The sequence below is a fragment of the Heterodontus francisci genome, chromosome 4 (assembly GCF_036365525.1).
Source record: "Heterodontus francisci isolate sHetFra1 chromosome 4, sHetFra1.hap1, whole genome shotgun sequence".
NCBI classification, from domain to species: domain Eukaryota; kingdom Metazoa; phylum Chordata; class Chondrichthyes; order Heterodontiformes; family Heterodontidae; genus Heterodontus; species Heterodontus francisci.
Genome location: NC_090374.1, coordinates 5,704,887 through 5,728,161, shown reverse-complemented (window position 1 = coordinate 5,728,161; position 23,275 = coordinate 5,704,887). Strand labels below are relative to the sequence as shown.

General features: G+C 51.9%; 1 protein-coding gene across 1 annotated transcript in view; it reads left to right on the top strand.

Moving 5' to 3' along the window:
* LOC137368609 (prolactin receptor-like) overlaps positions 1-23,275 on the top strand; it is a 325,723-nt gene that overhangs the window by 284,564 nt on the left and 17,884 nt on the right. The window contains exons 6-7 of the mRNA XM_068028754.1: positions 13,231-13,372; positions 14,676-14,775. Coding sequence (XP_067884855.1) covers positions 13,231-13,372; positions 14,676-14,775 — 242 coding nt within the window. The remainder of the gene's footprint in view (positions 1-13,230; positions 13,373-14,675; positions 14,776-23,275) is intronic.

Here is a 23,275-nt window from a genome sequence, read left to right as displayed (position 1 = left end):
CACGGCGGGAGCGGAGAGAGAGAGAGGAGCACGGCAGGTGCGGAGGGAGAGAGAGGAGCACGGCGGGAGCGAAGTGGGAGAGAGTGAGGAGCACGGCGGGATTGGAGAGAGAGAGAGGAGAACTGCGGCAGCGGAGCGACAGCGAGAGAGAAAGTAGCACGGCAGGAGTGGAGAGAGAGAGAGGAGCACAGCGGGAGCAGAGAGAGAAAGGGGAACTCGGCGGGATTGGAGAGAGAGAGAGGAGAACGGCGGCAGCGGAGCGAGAGATAGAGAGGAGCACATTGGGAGTGGAGAGAGAGGGGGGCACGGCGGGAGTGGAGAGAGAGAGAGAGAGAGGAGCACGGCGGGATTGCAGAGAGAGAGAGGAGCACGGCGGGATTGGAGAGCGAGAGAGGAGCACGGTGTGAGCAGAGGGAGAGAGAGGAGCACGGTGGGAGGGGAGAGCGAGTTTGGAGTACGGCGGGAGCAGAGAGAGAGGAGCACGGTGGGAGTGGTGAGAGAGAGAGGAGCACAGCGGGATTGGAGAGAGAGAGAGGAGCACGGCGGGCGCAGAGATAGAGAGGAGCACGGCGGTAGCAGAGAGAGAGAGAGGAGCACGGCGGTAGCAGAGAGAGAGAGAGGAGCACGGCGGTAGCAGAGAGAGCGAGTGGAGCACGGCGGGAGTGGAGAGAGAGAGAGGAGCATGGCAGGAGTGGAGAGAGAGAGAGGAGCACGGCAGGATTGGAGAGAGAGAGAGGAGCATGGCGGGATTGGAGAGAGAGAGAGGAGCACGGCGGGAGCGGAGAGAGAGAGAGGAGCACGGCAGGTGCGGAGGGAGAGAGAGGTGCACGGCGGGAGCGAAGTGAGAGAGAGTGAGGAGCACGGCGGGATTGGAGAGAGAGGGGAACACGGCGGGTTTGGAGAGAGAGAGAGGAGAACGGTGGGAGCGGCGCGAGAGTGAGAGAGAGAGGAGCACAGCGGGAGCGGAGAGAGAGAGAGAGAAGCACGGCGCGATTGGAGGGAGAGAGAGGAGCACGGCGGGATTGGAGAGAGAGAGAGGAGCACGGCGGGAGCGGAGAGAGAGAGAGGAGCACGGCAGGTGCGGAGGGAGAGAGAGGTGCACGGCGGGAGCGAAGTGAGAGAGAGTGAGGAGCACGGCCAGAGCAGAGAGAGAAAGGGGAACACGGCGGGTTTGGAGAGAGAGAGAGGAAAATGGTGGGAGCGGAGCGAGAGTGAGAGAGAGAGGAGCACGTTGGGAGTGGAGAGAGAGGGGGGCAGGGCGGGAGCGGAGAGAGAGAGAGAGGAGCAAGGCGCGAGCAGAGAGAGAGAGAGGAGCACGGCGGGAGCAGAGCGAGAGAGAGGAGCACGGCGGGAGCGGAGAGAGAGAGAGGAGCACAGGGGGAGCGGAGAGAGAGAGAGGAGCAGGGCGCGAGGGGAGAGCGAGTTTGGAGAATGGCAGGAGAAGAGAGAGAGAGAGAGAGGTACGGCGGGAGCAAAGAGAGAAAGAGGAGCACGGTGGGAACGGAGAGAGAGAGAGAGAAGAGGAGCACGGCGGGATTGGAGAGAGAGAGAGGAGCACGGCGGGATTGGAGAGAGAGAGAGGAGCACGGCGGGATTGGAGAGAGAGAGAGGAGCACGGCGGGAGCAGAGAGAGAGAGAGGAGCACGGCGGGATTGGAGAGAGAGAGAGGAGCATGTCGGGAGCAGAGAAAGAAATGGGGAACGGCGGGATTGGAGAGAGAGAGAGGAGAACGGCGGGAGCGGAGCGAGAGAGAGAGGAGCACATTGGGAGTGGAGAGAGAGGATCACGGCGGGAGCGGAGAGTTAGAGAGGAGCACGGCGGGAGCAGAGAGAGAGAGAGGAGCACGGCGGGAGCGGAGAGAGAGAGAGAGGAGCACATTGGGAGTGGAGAGAGAGGATCACGGCGGGAGTGGAGAGAGAGAGAGGAGCACGGCGGGATTGGAAAGATAGAGAGGAGCACGGGGGAGCCGAGAGAGAGAGAGGAGCACGGCGGGAGCGGAGAGAGAGAGAGATGAGTACGGCGGGAGTGGAGAGAGAGAGAGGAGCACGGCGGGAGCGGAGAGAGAGAGAGAACAGCACATTGGGAGTGGAGAGAGAGGATCACGGCGTGAGTGGAGAGAGAGAGAGGAGCACGGCGGGATTGGAGAGAGAGAGAGGAGCGCGGTGTGAGCGGAGGGAGAGAGAGGAGCACGGTGGGAGGGGAGAGCGAGTTTGGAGTATGGCAGGAGTGGAGAGTGAGAGAGAGGAGCACGGCGGGATTGGAGAGAGAGAGAGGAGCACGGCGGGATTGGAGAGAGAGAGAGGAGCACGGCGGGAGCGGAGAGAGAGAGAGGAGCACGGCAGGTGCGGAGGGAGAGAGAGGAGCACGGCGGGAGCGAAGTGGGAGAGAGGTGCACGGCGGGATTGGAGAGAGAGAGAGGAGCACGGCGGGATTGGAGAGAGAGAGAGGAGCACGGTGTGAGCGGAGGGAGAGAGAGGAGCACGGTGGGAGGGGAGAGCGAGTTTGGAGTATGGCAGGAGTGGAGAGTGAGAGAGAGGAGCACGGCGGGATTGGAGAGAGAGGGAGGAGCACGGCGGGATTGGAGAGAGAGAGAGGAGCACGGCGGGAGCGGAGAGAGAGAGAGGAGCACGGCAGGTGCGGAGGGAGAGAGAGGAACACGGCGGGTGCGAAGTGGGAGAGAGTGAGGAGCACGGCGGGATTGGAGAGAGAGAGAGGAGAACTGCGGCAGCGGAGCGAGAGCGAGAGAGAAAGTAGCACGGCAGGAGTGGAGAGAGAGAGAGGAGCACAGCGGGAGCAGAGAGAGAAAGGGGAACTCGGCGGGATTGGAGAGAGAGAGAGGATAACGGCGGCAGCGGAGCGAGAGATAGAGAGAGAGGAGCACATTGGGAGTGGAGAGAGAGGATCACGGCGGGAGTGGAGAGAGAGAGAGGAGCACGGCGGGATTGGAAAGATAGAGAGGAGCACGGGGGAGCGGAGAGAGAGAGAGGAGCACTGCGGGAGCGGAGAGAGAGAGAGGAGCACGGTGGGAGGGGAGAGCGAGTTTGGAGTACGGCGGGAGCAGAGAGAGAGGAGCACGGTGGGAGTGGTGAGAGAGAGAGGAGCACAGCGGGATTGGAGAGAGAGAGAGGAGCACGGCGGGCGCAGAGATAGAGAGGAGCACGGCGGTAGCAGAGAGAGAGAGAGGAGCATGGCGGTAGCAGAGAGAGAGAGAGGAGCACGGCGGTAGCAGAGAGAGCGAGTGGAGCACGGCGGGAGTGGAGAGAGAGAGGAGCAGGGCGGGATTGGAGAGAGAGAGAGGAGCAAGGCGGGAGCAGAGAGAGAGAGGAGCACGGCAGGATTGGAGAGAGAGAGAGGAGCACGGCGGAAGCGGAGATAGAGAGAGAGAGAGAGAGAGGAGCACGGCGGGAGCAGAGAGAGAGAGAGAGAGGAGCACAGCGGGAGCGGAGAGTGAGAGAATAGCACGGCGGGAGCGGAGAGAGAGATAGGAGCACGGTGGGAGCAGAGTAAGAGAAAGAGAGAGGAGCACGGCAGGAGTGGAGAGAGAGAGAGGAGCACAGCGGGAGCAGAGAGAGAGAGGAGCATGGCGGGATTGGATAGAGAGAGAGAAGCACGGCGGAAGCGGAGAGAGAGAGAGGAGCACGGCGGGATTGGAGAGAGAGAGAGGAGCACGGCGGGATTGGAGAGAGAGAGAGGAGCGCGGCGGGAGCGGAGAGAGAGAGAGGAGCACGGCAGGATGCGGAGGGAGAGAGAGGAGCACAGCGGGAGCGAAGTGAGAGAGAGTGAGGAGCACGGCGGGATTGGAGAGAGAGAGAGGCACACGGCGGGAGCAGAGAGAGAAAGGGGAACACGGCGGGTTTGGAGAGAGAGAGAGGAGAATGGCAGGAGCGGAGCGAGAGAGAGTGAGAGAGGAGCACAGCAGGAGTGGAGAGAGAGAGAGGGTCACGGCGGGATCGGAGAGATAGAGAGGAGCACGGCGTGGGCAGGGAGAGAGAGAGAGAAGAGGAGTAAGGAGTGAGCGGAGAGAGTGAGAGAGGAGCACGGCGGGAGTGGAGAGAGAGAGAGGAGTACGGTGGGAGTGGAGAGAGAGAGAGGAGCACGGCGGGAGCGGAGAGAGAGAGAGGTGCAAGGCGGGATTGAAGAGAGAGAGAGGAGCACGGCGGGATTGGAGAGAGAGAGAGGAGCACGGTGTGAGCGGAGGGAGAGAGAGGAGCACGGTGGGAGGGGAGAGCGAGTTTGGAGTATGGCAGGAGTGGAGAGTGAGAGAGAGGAGCACGGCGGGATTGGAGAGAGAGAGAGGAGCACGGCGGGATTGGAGAGAGAGAGAGGAGCACGGCGGGAGCGGAGAGAGAGAGAGGAGCACGGCAGGTGCGGAGGGAGAGAGAGGAGCACGGCGGGAGCGAAGTGGGAGAGAGTGAGGAGCACGGCGGGATTGGAGAGAGAGAGAGGAGAACTGCGGCAGCGGAGCGAGAGCGAGAGAGAAAGTAGCACGGCAGGAGTGGAGAGAGAGAGAGGAGCACGGCGGGAGCAGAGAGAGAAAGGGGAACTCGGCGGGATTGGAGAGAGAGGAGCACGGCGGCAGCGGAGCGAGAGATAGAGAGAGAGGAGCACATTGGGAGTGGAGAGAGAGGGGGGCACGGCGGGAGTGGAGAGAGAGAGAGAGAGAGGAGCACGGCGGGATTGGAGAGAGAGAGAGGAGCACGGCGGGATTGGAGAGCGAGAGAGGAGCACGGTGTGAGCGGAGGGAGAGAGAGGAGCACGGTGGGAGGGGAGAGCGAGTTTGGAGTACGGCGGGAGCAGAGAGAGAGGAGCACGGTGGGAGTGGTGAGAGAGAGAGGAGCACAGCGGGATTGGAGAGAGAGAGAGGAGCACGGCGGGCGCAGAGATAGAGAGGAGCACGGCGGTAGCAGAGAGAGAGAGAGGAGCACGGCGGTAGCAGAGAGAGCGAGAGGAGCACGGCGGGAGCGGAGAGAGAGAGAGGAGCATGGCAGGAGTGGAGAGAGAGAGAGGAGCACGTTGGGAGTGGAGAGAGAGAGGAGCAGGGCGGGATTGGAGAGAGAGAGAGGAGCCAGGCGGGAGCAGAGAGAGAGAGGAGCACGGCAGGATTGGAGAGAGAGGAGCACGGCGGAAGCGGAGAGAGAGAGAGAGAGAGAGAGGAGCACGGCGGGAGCAGAGAGAGAGAGAGAGAGGAGCACAGCGGGAGCGGAGAGTGAGAGAATAGCACGGCGGGAGCGGAGAGAGAGAGAGGAGCACGGTGGGAGCAGAGTAAGAGAGAGAGAGAGGAGCACGGCAGGAGTGGAGAGAGAGAGAGGAGCACAGCGGGAGCAGAGAGAGAGAGGAGCATGGCGGGATTGGATAGAGAGAGAGAAGCACGGCGGAAGCGGAGAGAGAGAGAGGAGCACGGCGGGAGCAGAGAGAGAGAGGAGCACGGCGGGATTGGAGAGAGAGAGAGGAGCACGGCGGGAGCGGAGAGAGAGAGAGGAGCACGGCAGGATGCGGAGGGAGAGAGAGGAGCACAGCGGGAGCGAAGTGAGAGAGAGAGGAGCACGGCGGGATTGGAGAGAGAGAGAGGCACACGGCGGGAGCAGAGAGAGAAAGGGGAACATGGCGGGTTTGGAGAGAGAGAGAGGAGAATGGCAGGAGCGGAGCGAGAGAGAGTGAGAGAGGAGCACAGCAGGAGTGGAGAGAGAGAGAGGGGCACGGCGGGATCGGAGAGATAGAGAGGAGCACAGCGTGGGCAGGGAGAGAGAGAGAGAAGAGGAGTAAGGAGTGAGCGGAGAGAGTGAGAGAGGAGCACGGCGGGAGTGGAGAGAGAGAGAGGAGTACGGCGGGAGTGGAGAGAGAGAGAGGAGCACAGCGGGAGCGGAGAGAGAGAGAGGTGCACGGCGGGATTGGAGAGAGAGAGAGGAGCACGGCGGGATTGGAGAGAGAGAGAGGAGCACGGCGGGAGGGGAGAGAGAGAGAGGAGCATGGTGGGAGTGGAGGGAGAGAGACAAGAGTACGGTGGGAGCGGTGAGAGAGAGAGGAGCACAGCGGGAGCGAAGTGAGAGAGAGAGGAGCACGGCGGGATTGGAGAGAGAGAGAGGCACACGGCGGGAGCAGAGAGAGAAAGGGGAACATGGCGGGTTTGGAGAGAGAGAGAGGAGAATGGCAGGAGCGGAGCGAGAGAGAGTGAGAGAGGAGCACAGCAGGAGTGGAGAGAGAGAGAGGAGCATGGTGGGAGTGGAGGGAGAGAGACAAGAGTACGGTGGGAGCGGTGAGAGAGAGACGAGCATGTCAGGAGCGGTGAGAGAGAGAGGAGCACGGCGGGAGCGGAGAGAGAGAGAGGAGCATGGCGGGAGCGGAGAGAGAGAGAGGAGCACGGCGGGAGCAGAGAGAGAGAGATGAGCAAGGCGGCAGCAGAGAGAGAGAGGGGAGCACGGCTGGAGCGGAGAGAGAGACAGGAGCATGGCGGGAGTGGAGAGAGAGAGAGGAGCACGGCGGGAGCAGACGGAGAGAGAGTGAGGAGCCCGGCGGAAGCGGAGAGAGAGAGAGGAGCACGTTGGGAGCGGAGAGAGAGGGAGGAGCACGGCGGGAGCGAAGAGAGTGAGAGGAGCACGTTGGGAGCGGAGAGAGAGGGATAATTTCTTGGACCAATACATTATAGAACCAACCAGAGAGCAGGCTATACTCGACCTCGTATTGTACAATGAGATAGGATTAATTAATGACCTCCTAGTATGACGCCCCTAGGTAGCAGCGATCATAATATGATTGAATTTTATATTCAGTTTGAGGAAGAGAAGAGTGGGTCCCCAAGATTAGTAATTTAAATTTAAATAAGGGCAATTATGAGGGCATGAAAGCAGAGCTAGCTAAAGTGAACTGGCAAATTAGGTTGAGGGATAGGTTAATAGAGATGCACTGGCAGACATTTAAGGGGATATTTCAGAATACACAGAATAGATACATTTCAACAAGAAAGGAAAAATCCAAGGGTGGGACCTGCCATCCGTGGTTAACTAAAACAGTTAAAGATAGTATCAAACTTAAAGAAAAAGCCCATAATTGCAGAAAGATGGGAGGCAGTTCAGAAGATTAGACAGAATATAAAAAACATTAAAGATTGACTGGAAGATTGATAAGGAAGGTAAAATTAGAGGACAAGAGAAAGCTAGCTAGAAATATAAAGACAGATAGCAAGAGTTTCTATAGATATTTTAAAAAGAAAAGTTAACAAAGTGAGCGTTTGTCCTATAGAGCGTGAGTCTGGGGAATTAATAATGGATAGCAAGGAGATGGCAGATGAATTAAACAGATATTTTGCATCAGTCTTCACTATTGAGGATACAAGTAACATCCCAGTATTAGCTGTAAGTCAGGAAATGGAAGGGAGGGAGGAACTCAAGGAAATTACAATCACCAGGGAAGTGGTACTGAACAAATTGTTGGAGCTGCAGGCTGACAAGTCCCCGGGTCCTGATCGACTTCATCCTCATGTCTTAAAAGAAGTGGCTAGTCAGATAGTTGATGCGCTAATTTTAATTTTTCAAAATTCCCTCGATTCGGGGAAGGTTCCATTAGATTGGAAAATAGCGAATGTAACTCCTTTATTCAAAAGGGAGGGAGACAGAAAGCAGGAAACTACAGGCCAGTTAGCGTAACATCTGTCTTAGGGAAAATGTTAGAAGCTATTATTAAAGACGTTATAGAAAATAGGAGCAGGAGTAGGCCATTTGGCCCTTCGAACCTGCTCCGCCATTCATTATGATCATGGCTGATCATCCAACTCAGTAACCTATTCCCGCATTTGCCCCATACCCTTTGATTCCTTTAGACCCAAGAGCTATATCTAACTCCTTCTTGAAAACATACAATGTTTCGGCCTCAACTACTTTCTGTGGTAGCGAATTCCACAGACTCACCACTCTCTGGGTGAAGAAATCTCTCCTCCTCTCAGTCCTGAAAGGTTTACCCCGTATCCTTAGACTATGACCCCTGGTTCTGGACACCCCCACCATCGGGAACATCCTTCCTGCATCTACCCTGTCAAGTCCTGTTAGAATTTTATAGGTTTCTATGAGATCCCCCCTCACTCTTCTGAACTCCAGTGAATATAATCTTAACCGACTCAATCTCTCCTCATACATCAGTCCCGCCATCCCAGGAATCAGTCTGGTAAACCTTCGCTGCACTCCCTCTATAGCAAGAACATCCTTCCTCAGATAAGGAGACCAAAACTGCACACAATATTCCAGGTGTGGCCTCACCAATAATTGCAGAAAGACATCCCTGCTCCTGTACTCGAATCCTCTCACTATGAAGGCCTTTTACCTGCTTGCTTACCTTCAGCGACTTGTGTACGAGAACACCCTGGTCTCGTTGCATATTCCCCTCTCTCAGTTTATAGCCATTCAGATAATCTGCCTTCCTGTTTTTGCTGCCAAAGTGGATAACCTCACATTTATCCACATTATACTACATCTGTCATGCATTTGCCCACTCACTCAACTTGTCCAAATCACCCTGAAGCCTCTCTGCATCCTCCTCACAACTCACCCTTCCACCCAGTTTTGTGCCATCTGCAAATTTGGAGATATTACATTTAGTTCCCTCATCTAAATCATTAATATATATTGTGAATAGCTGGGGTCCTAGCACCGATCCCTGTGGTACCCCACTAGTCACTGCCTGCCATTCGGAAAAAGGCCCATTTATCCCTCCTCTTTGTTTCCTGTCCGCCAACCAATTTTCTATCCATCGCAATACACTACCCCCAATCCCATGTGCTTTAATTTTACAGGCTAACCTCTTATGTGGGACTTTGTCGAAAGCCTTCTGAAAGTCCAAATAAACCACATCCACTGGCTCCCCCTCAACAACTCTACTAGTTACATCCTCGAAGAATTCTAGTAGATTTGTCAAGCATGATTTCCCTTTTGTAATTCCATGCTGACTCTACCTGATTCTACCACTGTTGTCTAAGTGCTCTGCTATAAAATCTTTGATAATGGACTCTAGAATTTTCTCCACGTCAGGCTGACTGGTCTATAATTCCCTGCTTTCTCTCTAACTCCCTTTTTAAATAGTGGGGTTACATTAGCTACCCTCCAATCTGCAGGAACTGTTCCAGAGTCTATAGAATCTTGGAAGATAACCACCAATGCATCCACTATTTCTAGGGCCACTTCCTTAAGTACTCTGGGATGCAGACCATCAGGCCCTGGGGATTTATCGGCCTTCAATCCCATCAATTTCCCCAACACCATTTCTCTACTAATACTGATTTCCTTCAATTCCTCTCTCTCACTAAGCCCTGTGTTCCCCAACATATCTGGTATGATATTTGTGTCCTCCTTTGTGAAGACAGAACCAAAGTATGCATTTAGTTGGTCAGCCATTTCTTTGTTCCCCATAATAAATTCCCCTGTTTCTGACTGTAAGGGACCTACATTTGTCTTCACCAATTTTTTCTCTTCACATACCTATAGAAACTTTTACAGCTTACTCTCGTACTCTATTTTCCCCTTCTTAATCAATCTCTTGGTCCTCCTTTGCTGAATTCTAAACTGCTCCCAATCCTCAGGTCTGTAGTTTTTCCTGGCAAATTTATATGCCTCTTCCTTGGATCTAATGCTATCTCTAATTTCCCTTGTGAGCCATGGTTTGGCTACCTTTCCCGTTTTACTTTTGTGCCAGACAGGAATAAACAATTGTTGCAGTTCATCCATGCGCTCGTTGAATGTTTGCCATTGCCTATCCACCATCATCCCTTAAAGTAATGTTTCCCAATCTATCATGGCCAACTCGCGCCTCATACCTTCGTAGTTTCCTTTATTAAGATTCAGGACCCTAGTCTCAGAATCAACTACGTCACTCTCCATCTTGATGAAGAATTCTATCATATTATGGTCGCTCATCCCCAAGGGGTCTCGCACATCTAGATTGTCAATTATTCCTCTCTCATTACACAATACCCAGTCTCGGATAGCCTGTTCTCTAGTTGGTTCCTCAGTGTATTGGTCCAGAAAACAATCCCGTATACAGTCCAAGAATTCCTCCTCTATGGGACTGTGACTAATTTGATTTGCCCAATCTATATGCAGATGAAAGTCACCCATAATTACAGCTGTTCCTTTAGCGCATGCGTCTCTAATTTCCTGTTTAATGACATTCCCAAAATCACCACTACAGTTTGGGGGTCTATATACAACCCCCACTAACGTTTTTTGCCCCTTAGTGTTTCTCAGCTCTACACATAGAGATTCCACATCGTCAGAGCTAATATCTTTCCTCACTATTGCGTTAATTTCCTCTGTAACCAGCAATGTAACTCCATCACCTTGTACTTTTTGTCTGTCCTTCCTAAATACTGAATATCCCTGGATGTTCATTTCCCATCCCTGGTCACCCTGCAGCCATGTCTCCATAATCCCAACTATATCAAACCCATTTACATCTATAGCAGGGCACTGAGAAAAATTGAAGGTAAACAGGTAGAGTCAACATGGTTTTGTGAAAGGGAAATGATTGTTTAACCAAGTTATTGATTATTGGCAGTAGGTGGAAATCTGGAGTGATCAGTTCAGCCATGAACTTATTGAATAGTGGAGCAGGCTCGAAGGCCTACTCCTGCTCTTAATTTGTATGTTGCTATTTCCTCCAATATGCTCTCCTCTCCCCCTCTGTCTCCTGTAATACCCTCTCCTCTCCCTCCTGTCTCCTTTAATACCCTCTCCACTCCCCTTCTGTGTCCTCTAATACCCTCTTCACTCCCCTTCTGTGTCCTCTAATACCCTCTCTTCTCCCCCTGTCTCTCCTCTAATACCCTCTCCTTTCCCCCTCTGTCTCCTCTAATACCCTCTCCTTTCCCCCTCTGTCTCCTCTAATACTCTCTCCTCTCCCTACTGTCTCCTCTAATACCCTCTCTACTCCCCTTCTGTGTCCTCTAATACCCTCTCCTCTCCCTCCTGTCTCCTCTAAAATCCTCTCCACTCCACTTCTGTGTCCTCTAATACCTTCTCCACTCCCCTTCTGTGTCCTCTAATACCCTCTCCTCTCCATCCTGTCTCCTCTAATACCCTCTCCTCTCCCTCCTATCTCCCCTAATATCCTCTCCTTTCCCCCTCTGCCTCCTCTAATACCCTCTCCTCTCCCTCCTGTCTCCTCTAATACCCTCTCCACTCCCCTTCTGTGTCCTCTAATACCCTCTCCTCTCCCTCCTGTCTCCTCTAATAACCTCTCCTCTCCCTCCTGTCTCCTCCAATACCCTCTCGACTACCCTTCTGTGTCCTCTAATACCCTCTCCACTCCCCTTCTGTGTCCTCTAATACCCTCTCCTCTCGCTCCTGTCTCCTCTAATACCCTCTCCTTTCCCCCTCTCTTTCCTCTAATACCCTGTCCTCTCCCCCTCTGTCTCCTCTAATACCCTCTCCTCTCCGCCTCTGTCTCCTCTAATACCCTCTCCTCTCCCCCTCTGTCTCCTCTAATACCCTCTCCTCTCCCCCTCTGTCTCCTCTAATACCCTCTCCTCTCCCACTCTGTCTCCACTAATACCCTCTCCTCTCCCCTTCTGTCTCAGCTCTAAAACCCTCTACACTCCCACTCTGTCTCCTCTAATAACCTCTCCTCTCCCCCTCTGTCTCCTCTAATACCCTCTCCTCTCCCACTCTGTCTCCTCTAATACCCTCTCCTCTCCCTCCTGTCTCCGCTAATACCCTCTCCTCTCCCCCTCTGTCTCCACTAATACCCTCTCCTCTCTCACTCTGTCTCCTCTAATACCCTCTCCACTCCCACTCTGTCTCCTCTAATACCCTCTCCTCTCCCCCTCTGTCTCCTCTAATACCCTCTCCTCTCCCTCTCTGTCTCCTCTAATACCCTCTCCTCTCCCCCTCTATCTCCGCTAATACCCTCTCCTCTCGCCCTCCGTCTCCTCTAACACCCTCTCCTCTCTCCCTCTGTCTCCTCTAATACCCTCTCCTCTCCCACTCTGTCTCCTCTAATACCCTCTCCTCTCCCCCTCTGTCTCCTCTAATACCCTCTCCTCTCCCCCTCTATCTCCGCTAATACCCTCTCCTCTCGCCCTCCGTCTCCTCTAACACCCTCTCCTCTCCCACTTAGACTCCTCCAATACCCTCTCTTATCCCCCTCTGTCTCCTCTCCTACCCTGTCCTCTCCCCCTCTGTCTCCTCTAATATCCTCTCCACTCCCACTCTGTCTCCTCTAATACCCTCTTCTCTTCTGTCTCCTCTAATACGCTCTCCTCTACCCCTCTGTCTCCTCTAATACCCTCTCCTCTTCTGTCTCCTCTAATATCCGCTCCACTCCCACTCTGTCTCCTCTTTTACCCTCTCCACTCCCACTCGGTCTCCTCTAATACCCTCTCCTCTTCTGTCTCCTCCAATACCCTCTCCTCTCCCCCTCTGTCTCCTCTAATACCCTCTCTACTCCCACTCTGTCTCCTCTAATACCCTCTCTTCTCCCCCTCTGTCTCCTCTAATACCCTCTCCACTCCCACTCTGTCTCCTCTAATACCCTCTCCTCTCCCCCTCTGTCTCCTCTAATACCCTCTCCTCTCCATCCTGTCTCCTCTAATACCCTCTCCTCTCCCCCTCTGTCTCCTCTAATACCCTCTCCTCTCCCCCTCTTTCTCCTCTAATACCCTCTCCACTCCCCCTCTGTCTCCTCTAATACCCTCTCCTCTCCCCCTCTGTCTCCTCTAATACCCTCTCCTCTCCCCCTCTGTCTCCTCTAATACCCTCTCCTCTCCCCCTCTGTCTCCTCTAATACCCTCTCCTCTCCCACTCTGTCTCCTCTAATACCCTCTCCTCTCCCACTCTGTCCCCTCTAATAACCTCTCCACTCCCACTCTGTCTCCTCTAATACCCTCTCCTCTCCCCTTCTGTCTCCTCTAATACCCTCTCCCCCTCTGTCTCCTCGAACCGCCTCTCCTCTCCCCGTCTCCTCTAATAATCTCTCCCCCTTGATCTCCTCGAACCCCCTCTCCTCTCCCCCTGTCTCCTCTAATATCCTCTCCCCCTCGATCTCCTTGAACTCTCTCTCCTCTCCCCCTGTCTCCTCTAATAACCTCTCCACTCTCACTCTGTCTCCTCTAATAACCTCTCCTCTCCACTTCTGCCTCCTCTAATACCCTCTCCCCCTCTGTCTCCTCGAACCGCCTCTCCTCTCCCCCTGTCTCCTCTAATATCCTCTCCCCCTCGATCTCCTCGAACTCCCTCTCCTCTCTCTCTGCAGTATTTTTATGCAGGCCATGAGGCCCAGTTCATCTTCTTCAGTTTCCAGCCTGACTCCGTGTACATGGTCCAGGTTCGTTGCAAGGCCGACCACGGCATCTGGAGTGACTGGAGTTCCCCTGAAGCCATCCGGACCCCGCATGGTCAGTCTGCTGCCCGTCTTGGACTAAGTATTGACTCCCTGGGCTAATGGTCACAGTGTGGGAGGGATTTAGGTGGAGGTGAGGTCCAGAGTGCCCCACACTCCCACTCTGTCACTGGGTGTGAACTGTCCAACATTGCCAGCAATAGAACATAGATAGACTGGCAGAATGGGCAGAGAGGTGGCAGATGGAATTTAATACTGACAAGTGTGAGGTGATGCATTTTGGCAGAAGGGATAGCGAGGCAATATGTACTTAATGACACAGTTCTAAAGAGTGTGCAGGAACAGAGGGACCTGGGAGTGCATGTGCATTGATCTTTGAAGGTGACAGGACATATTGAGAGAGTGGTTAGTGAAGCATATGGGATCTTGGGATTCATAAATAGCAGCCTTGAGTACAAAAGCAGGGAGGTTATGCTGAACCTTTATAAAGCTCTGGTTCGGCCCCAACTGGAGTATTGTGTCCAGTTCTGGTCACCACACTTCAGGAAGGATGTGAGGGTCCTTGAGAGAGTGCAGAGGAGATTTACCAGAATGGTTCCAGGGAAGAGGGATTTTAGTTACAAGGTTAGGTTGGAAAAGCTGGGTTTGTTCTCCTTAGAACAAAGGAGATTGAGGGGAGATTTAATAGAAGTGTTCAAGATTATGACAGGCTTAGGTAAGTTAGACAAAGAAAAAACCTGTTCCCATTAACAATTGACACAAGGACTAGAGGACACAGATTGAACGTTTTGGGCAAAAGATGCAGGGGAATATGAGGAAGCACTTTTTTTAATTACCTTTGGCAATGACCTGGAACTTGCTGCCCACAGGGTGGTGGAAGCAGAGATGATCAATGACTTCAAGAGGAAGTTGGATGGCCACCTGAGAGAAATAGATTTTCAGGGCTATGGGGATCGAGCGGGGGCGTGAGACTGACTGCATAGCTCTCTCAAGAGCTGGCATGGACTCAATGGGCCGAATGGCCTCCCTCTGTGTCAGAAATGACTCTGTGATTCCGAGTCTGGCTGGGGATGGATGTGGGGGTGGCCTGTTGTGCTGACCGTCGCACACTCCTTCCTACCCTAGATCTGGGCACCAATAGGTGACTAACTGTCCAGCCCAGATTGGGGAGGAGCTGTTTCACTCTGGGGCCAATGCTCCGTTAGTCAGGGGATAATTCCAGGGACATGTGAATCTCATCAGGAGGCAGAGACTAAAGGTCACGGGAATGCTGGTTTGTAAAGTATAAACACACACAGTTTTACTGGAGGAGTCTGGGGAGAGGAGTTAGATATTAATGAGATCTTCCTGTGCCACAGCCCCTGGGTTAATGGAGCTTAGTGTGTGGAGTCTGGTCACCATCGTGTCCTGTGTTCTAGGCCTGACCTTCATTGGCGCTGTCATCATGAAGATGGTCAGGTAAGGGATCAACACGTCAGGAGTTATCAATACAGAACAACCATTGGAGACCAAAATACCTTTCCTTTCATGCTGATGACCTCATAAAACCACCCCTCCCCCAAACCACCAACTGAACCCCCACTCAAATGACCCATCACCAAACCCCGAAGCTCTGACCCATCCAACCCCTTTCACAACCCACAAAAAACCCCCAACCCCAACTCACCCACCTACACCCTGACCCCTCTGCCCGACCCCCACCCCAATCCACCTAAACCCCAACCTTTGATGTCCCTGCCTAACCCATCAATTCTTCCATCCATTCAGCAACCCCAGACCCATCAACAGCCAGGTACCTGAGTCGCGGTATGTCTATAATCTTCTGTCAAACAATCCAATTCTCTGCTTTCCACATACTGGAGGCAACATTCACACTGAGAGAGAGAGACAGAGAGAGACAGAGAGACAGAGGGATACAGAGACAGAGAGAGACAGAGACATAGAGAGAGAGACAGAGACAGAGAGAGACAGAGAGACAGAGGGATACAGAGACAGAGAGAGACAGAGACATAGAGAGAGAGACAGAGAGGGAGAGACAGAGAGAGACAGAGACATAGAGAGAGAGAGAGAGACAGAGAGGGAGAGACAGAGAGAGACAGAGACATAGACAGAGAGAGAGAGACAGAGAGAGACAGAGACATAGACAGAGAGACACAGTGAGACAGAGAGGGAGAGACAGAGAGAGACAGAGACATAGACAGAGAGAGAGAGACAGAGAGGGAGAGACAGAGAGAGACAGAGACATAGACAGAGAGAGACAGAGAGAGACAGAGACATAGACAGAGAGACACAGTGAGACAGAGAGGGAGAGACAGAGAGAGACAGAGACATAGACAGAGAGAGAGAGACAGAGAGAGACAGAGACATAGACAGAGAGACACAGTGAGACAGAGAGGGAGAGACAGAGAGAGACAGAGACATAGACAGAGAGACACAGTGAGACAGAGAGGGAGAGACAGAGAGAGACAGAGAGAGACAGAGAGACACAGTGAGACAGAGAGGGAGAGACAGACAGAGAGAGACAGAGACATAGCTAGAGAGACAGAGAGAGACAGTGAGACAGAGAGGGAGAGACAGAGAGACACAGTAAGACAGAGAGGGAGAGACAGACAGAGAGAGACAGAGACATAGATAGAGAGACAGAGAGAGACAGTGAGACAGAGAGGGAGAGACAGAGAGACAGACAGAGACATAGACAGAGAGAGACAGAGACATAAACAGAGAGAGAGAGACAGAGAGAGAGACAGAGAGAGAGACAGAGACAGAGACAGAGACAGAGAGACAGAGAAAGAGAGAGAGACAGAGACATAGACAGAGAAACAGAGACGGAGAGACATAGACAGAGAGAGAGCGGCAGAGACAGAGAGAGAGAGAGAGAGACAGAGCGAGAGAGACAAAGCGAGAGAGACAGAGAGAGAGAGACAGAGAGAAAGAAAGAGACAGAGAGAGACACACACCAAGAGAGAGACAGAGAGACAGAGACAGAGAATGAGACAGACAGAGACAGAGAGAGAAAGAGAGAGAGAGACAGAGAGTGACAAAGACAGAGAAAGAGAGAGAGAAACACAAAGAGAGAGACAGAGAGTGCCAGGCACAGAGACAGAGAGACTGAGACAGAGAGAGAGAGACAGAGAGAGAGATACAGATACAGAGAGAGAGAGAGACAGACAGACAGACAGAGAGAAAGACAGACAGAGAGATAGAGAGAGACAGAGAGAGAAACAGAGACGGAGAGAGAGAGAGAGGGAAAGTGAGACAGAGTAGAGAGATAGCGAGACAGAGAGAGAGAGTGAGACAAAGAAACAGAAAGAGAGAGACACAAAGAGACAGAGAAAGAAAGACAGAGACAGAGACATAAAGAGAGAGAAAGAGAGAGAGAGAGAGAAAGAGACAGAGAGATACAGAGACAGAGAGAGATTGACAGAGACAGAGAGAGACACACTGACAGAGAGACACCGAGAGAGAGAGACAGGCACAGAGAGACATGCACCGAGAAAGAGAGAGAGAAACAGAGAGAGAGAGAGAGAGAGAGGAAGACACAGAGAGAGAGACAGAGACATAGACAGAGAGAGAGAGACAGAGAGGGAGAGACAGAGAGACAGAGACATAGACAGAGAGACACAGTGAGACAGAGAGGGAGAGACAGAGAGAGACAGAGACATAGACAGAGAGACACAATGAGACAGAGAGGGAGAGACAGAGAGAGACAGAGAGAGACAGAGAGACACAGTGAGATAGAGAGGGAGAGACAGACAGAGAGAGACAGAGACATAGATAGAGAGACAGAGAGAGACAGTGAGACAGAGAGGGAGAGACAGAGAGAGACAGTGAGACAGAGAGACACAGTGAGACAGAGAGGGAGAGACAGACAGAGAGAGACAGAGACATAGATAGAGAGACAGAGAGAGACAGTGAGACAGAGAGGGAGAGACAGAAAGAGACAGTGCAACAGAGAGGGAGAGACAGAGAGAGACAGAGACATAGACAGAGAAACAGAGAGGGAGAAACAGAGAGAGAGAGAGACAGAGACATAGACAGAGACAGAGAGACAGAGAAAGAGAGAGAGACAGAGACATAGACAGAGAAACAGAGACGGAGAGACATAGACAGAGAGAGAGCGGCAGAGACAGAGAGAGAGAGAGACAGAGCGAGAGAGACAAAGCGAGAGAGACAGAGAGAGAGAGACAGAGAGAAAGAAAGAGACAGAGAGAGACACACACCAAGAGAGAGACAGAGAGAGACAGAGACAGAGAATGAGACAGACAGAGACAGAGAGAGAAAGAGAGAGAGAAACACAAAGAGAGAGACAGAGAGACAGAGAGTGCCAGGCACAGAGACAGAGAGACTGAGACAGAGAGAGAGAGACAGAGAGAGAGAGACAGGTACAGAGAAAGAGAGAGAGAGAGGGAGACAGACAGACAGAGAGAAAGACAGACAGAGAGAGAGAGAGATAGAGAGAGACAGAGAGAGAAACAGAGACGGAGAGAGAGAGAGAGAGAGAGAGAGAGAGGGAAAGTGAGACAGAGTAGAGAGATAGCGAGAGACAGAAAGAGAGAGTGAGACAAAGAAACAGAAAGAGAGAGACACAAAGAGACAGAGACAGAAAGACAGAGACAGAGACATAAAGAGAGAGACAGAGAGAGAGAGAGAGAAAGAGACAGAGAGAGATAAACAGAGACAGAGAGAAAGACAGAGACAGAGAAACAGACAGAGACAGTGAGACAGAGACAGAGAGATACAGAGACAGAGAGATTGACAGAGACAGAGAGAGACACACAGACAGAGAGACACCGAGAGAGAGAGACGGGCACAGAGAAAGAGAGAGAGAAACAGAGAGAGAGAGAGAGAGGAAGACACAGAGAGAGAGACAGACAGAGAGAGAGAGAGACAAAGAGACACAGAGAGAGAGACAGAGCCAGAGAGAGACAGAGAGAGTGACAGAGAGAGAGAGAGAGAGAGAGACAGCGAGACAGAGAGGGAGAGACAGAGAGTGAAAGCAAGACAGAGAGGAAGAGATAGAGAGACAGAGAGATAGAGACAGAGATAGAGATAGAGATAGAGACAGAGACAGAGACAGAGAGAGAGAGAGACAGAGAGACAGAGAGAGGCAGAGAGACAGAGAGACAGAGAGAGACAGAGACAAACACACAGAGACAGAGACATAGAGCGACAGAGGGAGAGAGAAATAGAGAGAGACAGAGAGAGAGAGAGTGACAGAGAGAGAGAGGAAGACAGAGAGAGACACAGAGACATAGACAGAGAGACAGAGAAAGAGAGAGAGAGACAGAGACACAGAGACAGAGACCGAGAGACACACAGGGACACAGAGACAGAGAGACAGAGCGAGAGAGAGAGACAGACAGAGAGAGACACAGACAGAGAGACAGACAGACAGAGAGAGACAGAGAGAGAGAGAGTGACAGGGAGTGAGATAGGCAGAGACAGAGAGAGACAGAGAGACGGAGAGAGAGAGACAGAGAGACAGAGAGAGAGACAGACAGAGAGACAGAGAGAGACACAGACACAAAGAGAGAGACAGAGCGAGAGACAGAGAGACACACAGACAGAGAGAGACAGTGAGACAGAGAGGGAGAGACAGACAGAGAGATACAGAGACATAGACAGAGAGACAGAGAGAGAGCTAGAGACAGAGAGAGACAGTGAGACAGAGAGGGAGAGACAGAGAGAGACAGAGACATAGACAGAGAAACAGAGAAGGAGAGACAGAGAGAGTCAGAGACTTGAACAGAGAGACAGAGAGAGAGAAACAGAGACAGAGACACAGAGACAGAGAGAGAGACAGACAGAGAGAGACACAGACAGAGAAAGACAGCGAGACAGAGAGGGAGAGAGAGATAGAGACATAGACAGAGAGAGAGCGGCAGAGACAGAGAGAGAGAGAGAGAGACAGAGCAAGAGAGACAAAGCGAGAGAGACAGAGAGAGAGAGACAGAGAGAAAGAAAGAGACAGAGAGAGACACACACCAAGAGAGAGACAGAGAGAGACAGAGACAGAGAATGAGACAGACAGAGACAGAGAGAGAAAGAGAGAGAGAAACACAAAGAGAGAGACAGAGAGACAGAGAGTGCCAGGCACAGAGACAGAGAGACTGAGACAGAGAGAGAGAGACAGAGAGAGAGAGACAGGTACAGAGAAAGAGAGAGAGAGAGAGAGAGACAGACAGACAGAGAGAAAGACAGAGAGAGAGAGAGAGAGATAGAGAGAGACAGAGAGAGAAACAGAGACGGAGAGAGAGAGAGAGAGAGAGGGAAAGTGAGACAGAGTAGAGAGATAGCGAGAGACAGAGAGAGAGAGTGAGACAAAGAAACAGAAAGAGAGAGACACAAAGAGACAGAGACAGAAAGACAGAGACAGAGACATAAAGAGAGAGACAGAGAGAGAGAGAGAGAAAGAGACAGAGAGAGATTGACAGAGACAGAGAGAAAGACAGACAGACAGAGACAGAGAAACAGACAGAGACAGTGAGACAGAGACAGAGAGATACAGAGACAGAGAGAGATTGACAGAGACAGAGAGAGACACACAGACAGAGAGACACCGAGAGAGAGAGACGGGCACAGAGAGACATGCACAGAGAAAGAGAGAGAGAAACAGAGAGAGAGAGGAAGACACAGAGAGAGAGACAGACAGAGAGAGAGAGAGAGACAAAGAGACACAGAGAGAGAGACAGAGCCAGAGAGAGACAGAGAGATGACAGAGAGAGAGAGAGACAGCGAGACAGAGAGGGAGAGACAAAGAGAGAAAGCAAGACAGAGAGGAAGAGATAGAGAGACAGAGAGATAGAGACAGAGATAGAGATAGAGATAGAGACAGAGACAGAGACAGAGAGAGAGACAGAGAGACAGAGAGAGGCAGAGAGACAGAGAGACAGAGAGACATAGAGAGGCAGAGAGACAGAGAGACAGAGAGACAAACACACAGAGACAGAGACATAGAGCGACAGAGGGAGAGAGAAATAGAGAGAGAGAGTGACAGAGAGAGAGAGTGACAGAGAGAGGAAGACAGAGAGACAGAGAGACCGAGAGAGAGACAGTCATAGAGAGAGACAGGCACAGAGAAAGAGAGAGAGACAGAGAGAGAGAGAGATGGGGAGAGAAACAACAGAGATAGAGAGACAAAGAGAGAGACACAGGGACAGAGAGACAGAGACTGAGAGAGAGACACAGACAGAGAGAGAAGCAAGACAGAGAGGGAGAGACAGAGACAGCGAGACAGAGAGGGAGAGACATAGAGACAGAGACAGAGAGAGATAGACACAGAGACAGAGATAGAGACAGAGACAGAGAGAGAGACTGAGACAGAGAGAGAGAGACAGATACAGAGAAAGAGAGAGAGAGAGACAGACAGACAGAGAGAAAGACAGAGAGAGAGACAGAGAGAGACAGAGAGAGAAACAGAGAGAGAAACAGAGACGGAGAGAGAGAGAGGGAAAGTGAGACAGAGTAGAGAGATAGCGAGAGACAGAGAGAGAGAGTGAGACAGAGAAATAGAAAGAGAGAGACACACAGAGACAGAGATAGAGAAAGAAAGACAGAGACATAAAGAGAGAGAGACAGAGAGAGAGAGAAAGAGACAGAGAGAGAAACAGAGAGAGAAACAGAGACGGAGAGAGAGAGAGAGAGAGGGAAAGTGAGACAGAGTAGAGAGATAGCGAGAGACAGAGAGAGAGAGTGAGACAGAGAAACAGAAAGAGAGAGACACACAGAGACAGAGATAGAGAAAGAAAGACAGAGACATAAAGAGAGAGAGACAGAGAGAGAGAGAAAGAGACAGAGAGAGATTGACAGAGACAGAGAGAAAGACAGACAGACAGAGACAGAGAAACAGACAGAGACAGCGAGACAGAGACAGAGAGATACAGAGACAGAGAGAGATTAGCAGAGACAGAGAGAGACACACAGACAGAGAGACACCGAAAGAGAGAGAGACAGGCACAGAGAGACATGCACAGAGAAAGAGAGAGAGAAACAGAGAGAGAGAGAGAGGAAGACACAGAGAGAGAGACAGACAGAGAGAGAGAAAGACAGAGAGAGACACAGAGAGAGAGACAGAGTCAGAGAGAGACGGAGAGAGTGACAGAGAGAGCGAGAGAGACAGCGAGACAGAGAGGGAGAGACAGAGAGAGAAAGCGAGACAGAGAAGGAGAGACAGAGAGGAAGAGATAGAGAGACAGAGAGAGATAGAGACAAGATAGAGATAGAGATAGAGACAGAGACAGAGACAGAGAGACAGAGAGAGGCAGAAAGACAGAGATAGAGCGAGAGAGACAGAGACATAAAGAGAGAGAAACAGAGAGAGAGAGAAAGAGACAGAGAGAGAAACAGAGAGAGAAACAGAGACGGAGAGAGAGAGAGAGAGAGGGAAAGTGAGACAGAGTAGAGAGATAGCGAGAGACAGAGAGAGAGAGTGAGACAGAGAAACAGAAAGAGAGAGACACACAGAGACAGAGATAGAGAAAGAAAGACAGAGACATAAAGAGAGAGAGACAGAGAGAGAGAGAAAGAGACAGAGAGAGATTGACAGAGACAGAGAGAAAGACAGACAGACAGAGACAGAGAAACAGACAGAGACAGCGAGACAGAGACAGAGAGATACAGAGACAGAGAGAGATTAGCAGAGACAGAGAGAGACACACAGACAGAGAGACACCGAAAGATAGAGAGACAGGCACAGAGAGACATGCACAGAGAAAGAGAGAGAGAAACAGAGAGAGAGAGAGAGGAAGACACAGAGAGAGAGACAGACAGAGAGAGAGAGACAAAGAGACACAGAGAGAGAGACAGAGTCAGAGAGAGACGGAGAGAGTGACAGAGAGAGCGAGAGAGACAGCGAGACAGAGAGGGAGAGACAGAGAGAGAAAGCGAGACAGAGAAGGAGAGACAGAGAGGAAGAGATAGAGAGACAGAGAGAGATAGAGACAAGATAGAGATAGAGATAGAGACAGAGACAGAGACAGAGAGACAGAGAGAGGCAGAAAGACAGAGATAGAGCGAGAGAGACAGAGAGAGATAAACACACAGAGACAGAGACATAGAGCGACAGAGGGAGAGAGAAATAGAGAGAGAGAGAGACAGAGAGAGAGAGAGTGACAGAGAGAGAGAGTGACAGAGAGAGAGAGAGACAGAGAGACAGGCATAGAGAGACAGACATAGAGAGAGACAGGCACAGAGAAAGAGAGAGAGACAGAGAGAGAGAGAGATGGGGAGAGAAACAACAGAGATAGAGAGACAAAGAGAGAGACACAGGGACAGAGAGACAGAGACTGAGAGAGAGACACAGACAGAGAGAGAAGCAAGACAGAGAGGGAGAGACAGAGACATCGAGACAGCGAGACAGAGAGAGAGAGAGAGAGAGACAGAGAGAGAGAGAGATAGAGCGAGAGAGAGAGAGAGACAAAACAAAGAACAAAGAACAGTACAGCACAGGAACAGGCCAATAAAAATTGGCAAGTCATGCTGCAGCTGTACAGAACTTTAGTGAAGCCACACTTAGAATATTGCGTGCAATTCTGGTCGCCACACTACCAGAAGGACGTGGAGGCTTTGGAAAGGGTACAGAGGAGGTTTACCAAGATGTTGCCTGGTCTGGAGGGCATTAGCTATGAGGAGAGGTTGGATTAACTCGGATTGTTTTCACTGGAACGACGGAGGTGGAGGGGCGACATGATAGAGGTTTACAAAGTTATGAGCGGCATGGACAGAGTGGATAGTCAGAAGCGTTTTCCCAGGGTGGAAGAGTCAGTTACTAGGGGACATAGGTTTAAGATGCGAGGGGCAAAGTTTAGAGGGGATGTGCGAGGCAAGTTCTTTACACAGAGGGTGGTGAGTGCCTGGAACCTGCTGCCAGGGGAGGTGGTGGAAGCAGGTACGATAGCGACGTTTAAGAGACATCTTGACAAATACATGAATAGGAAGGGAATAGAGGGATACGGACCCC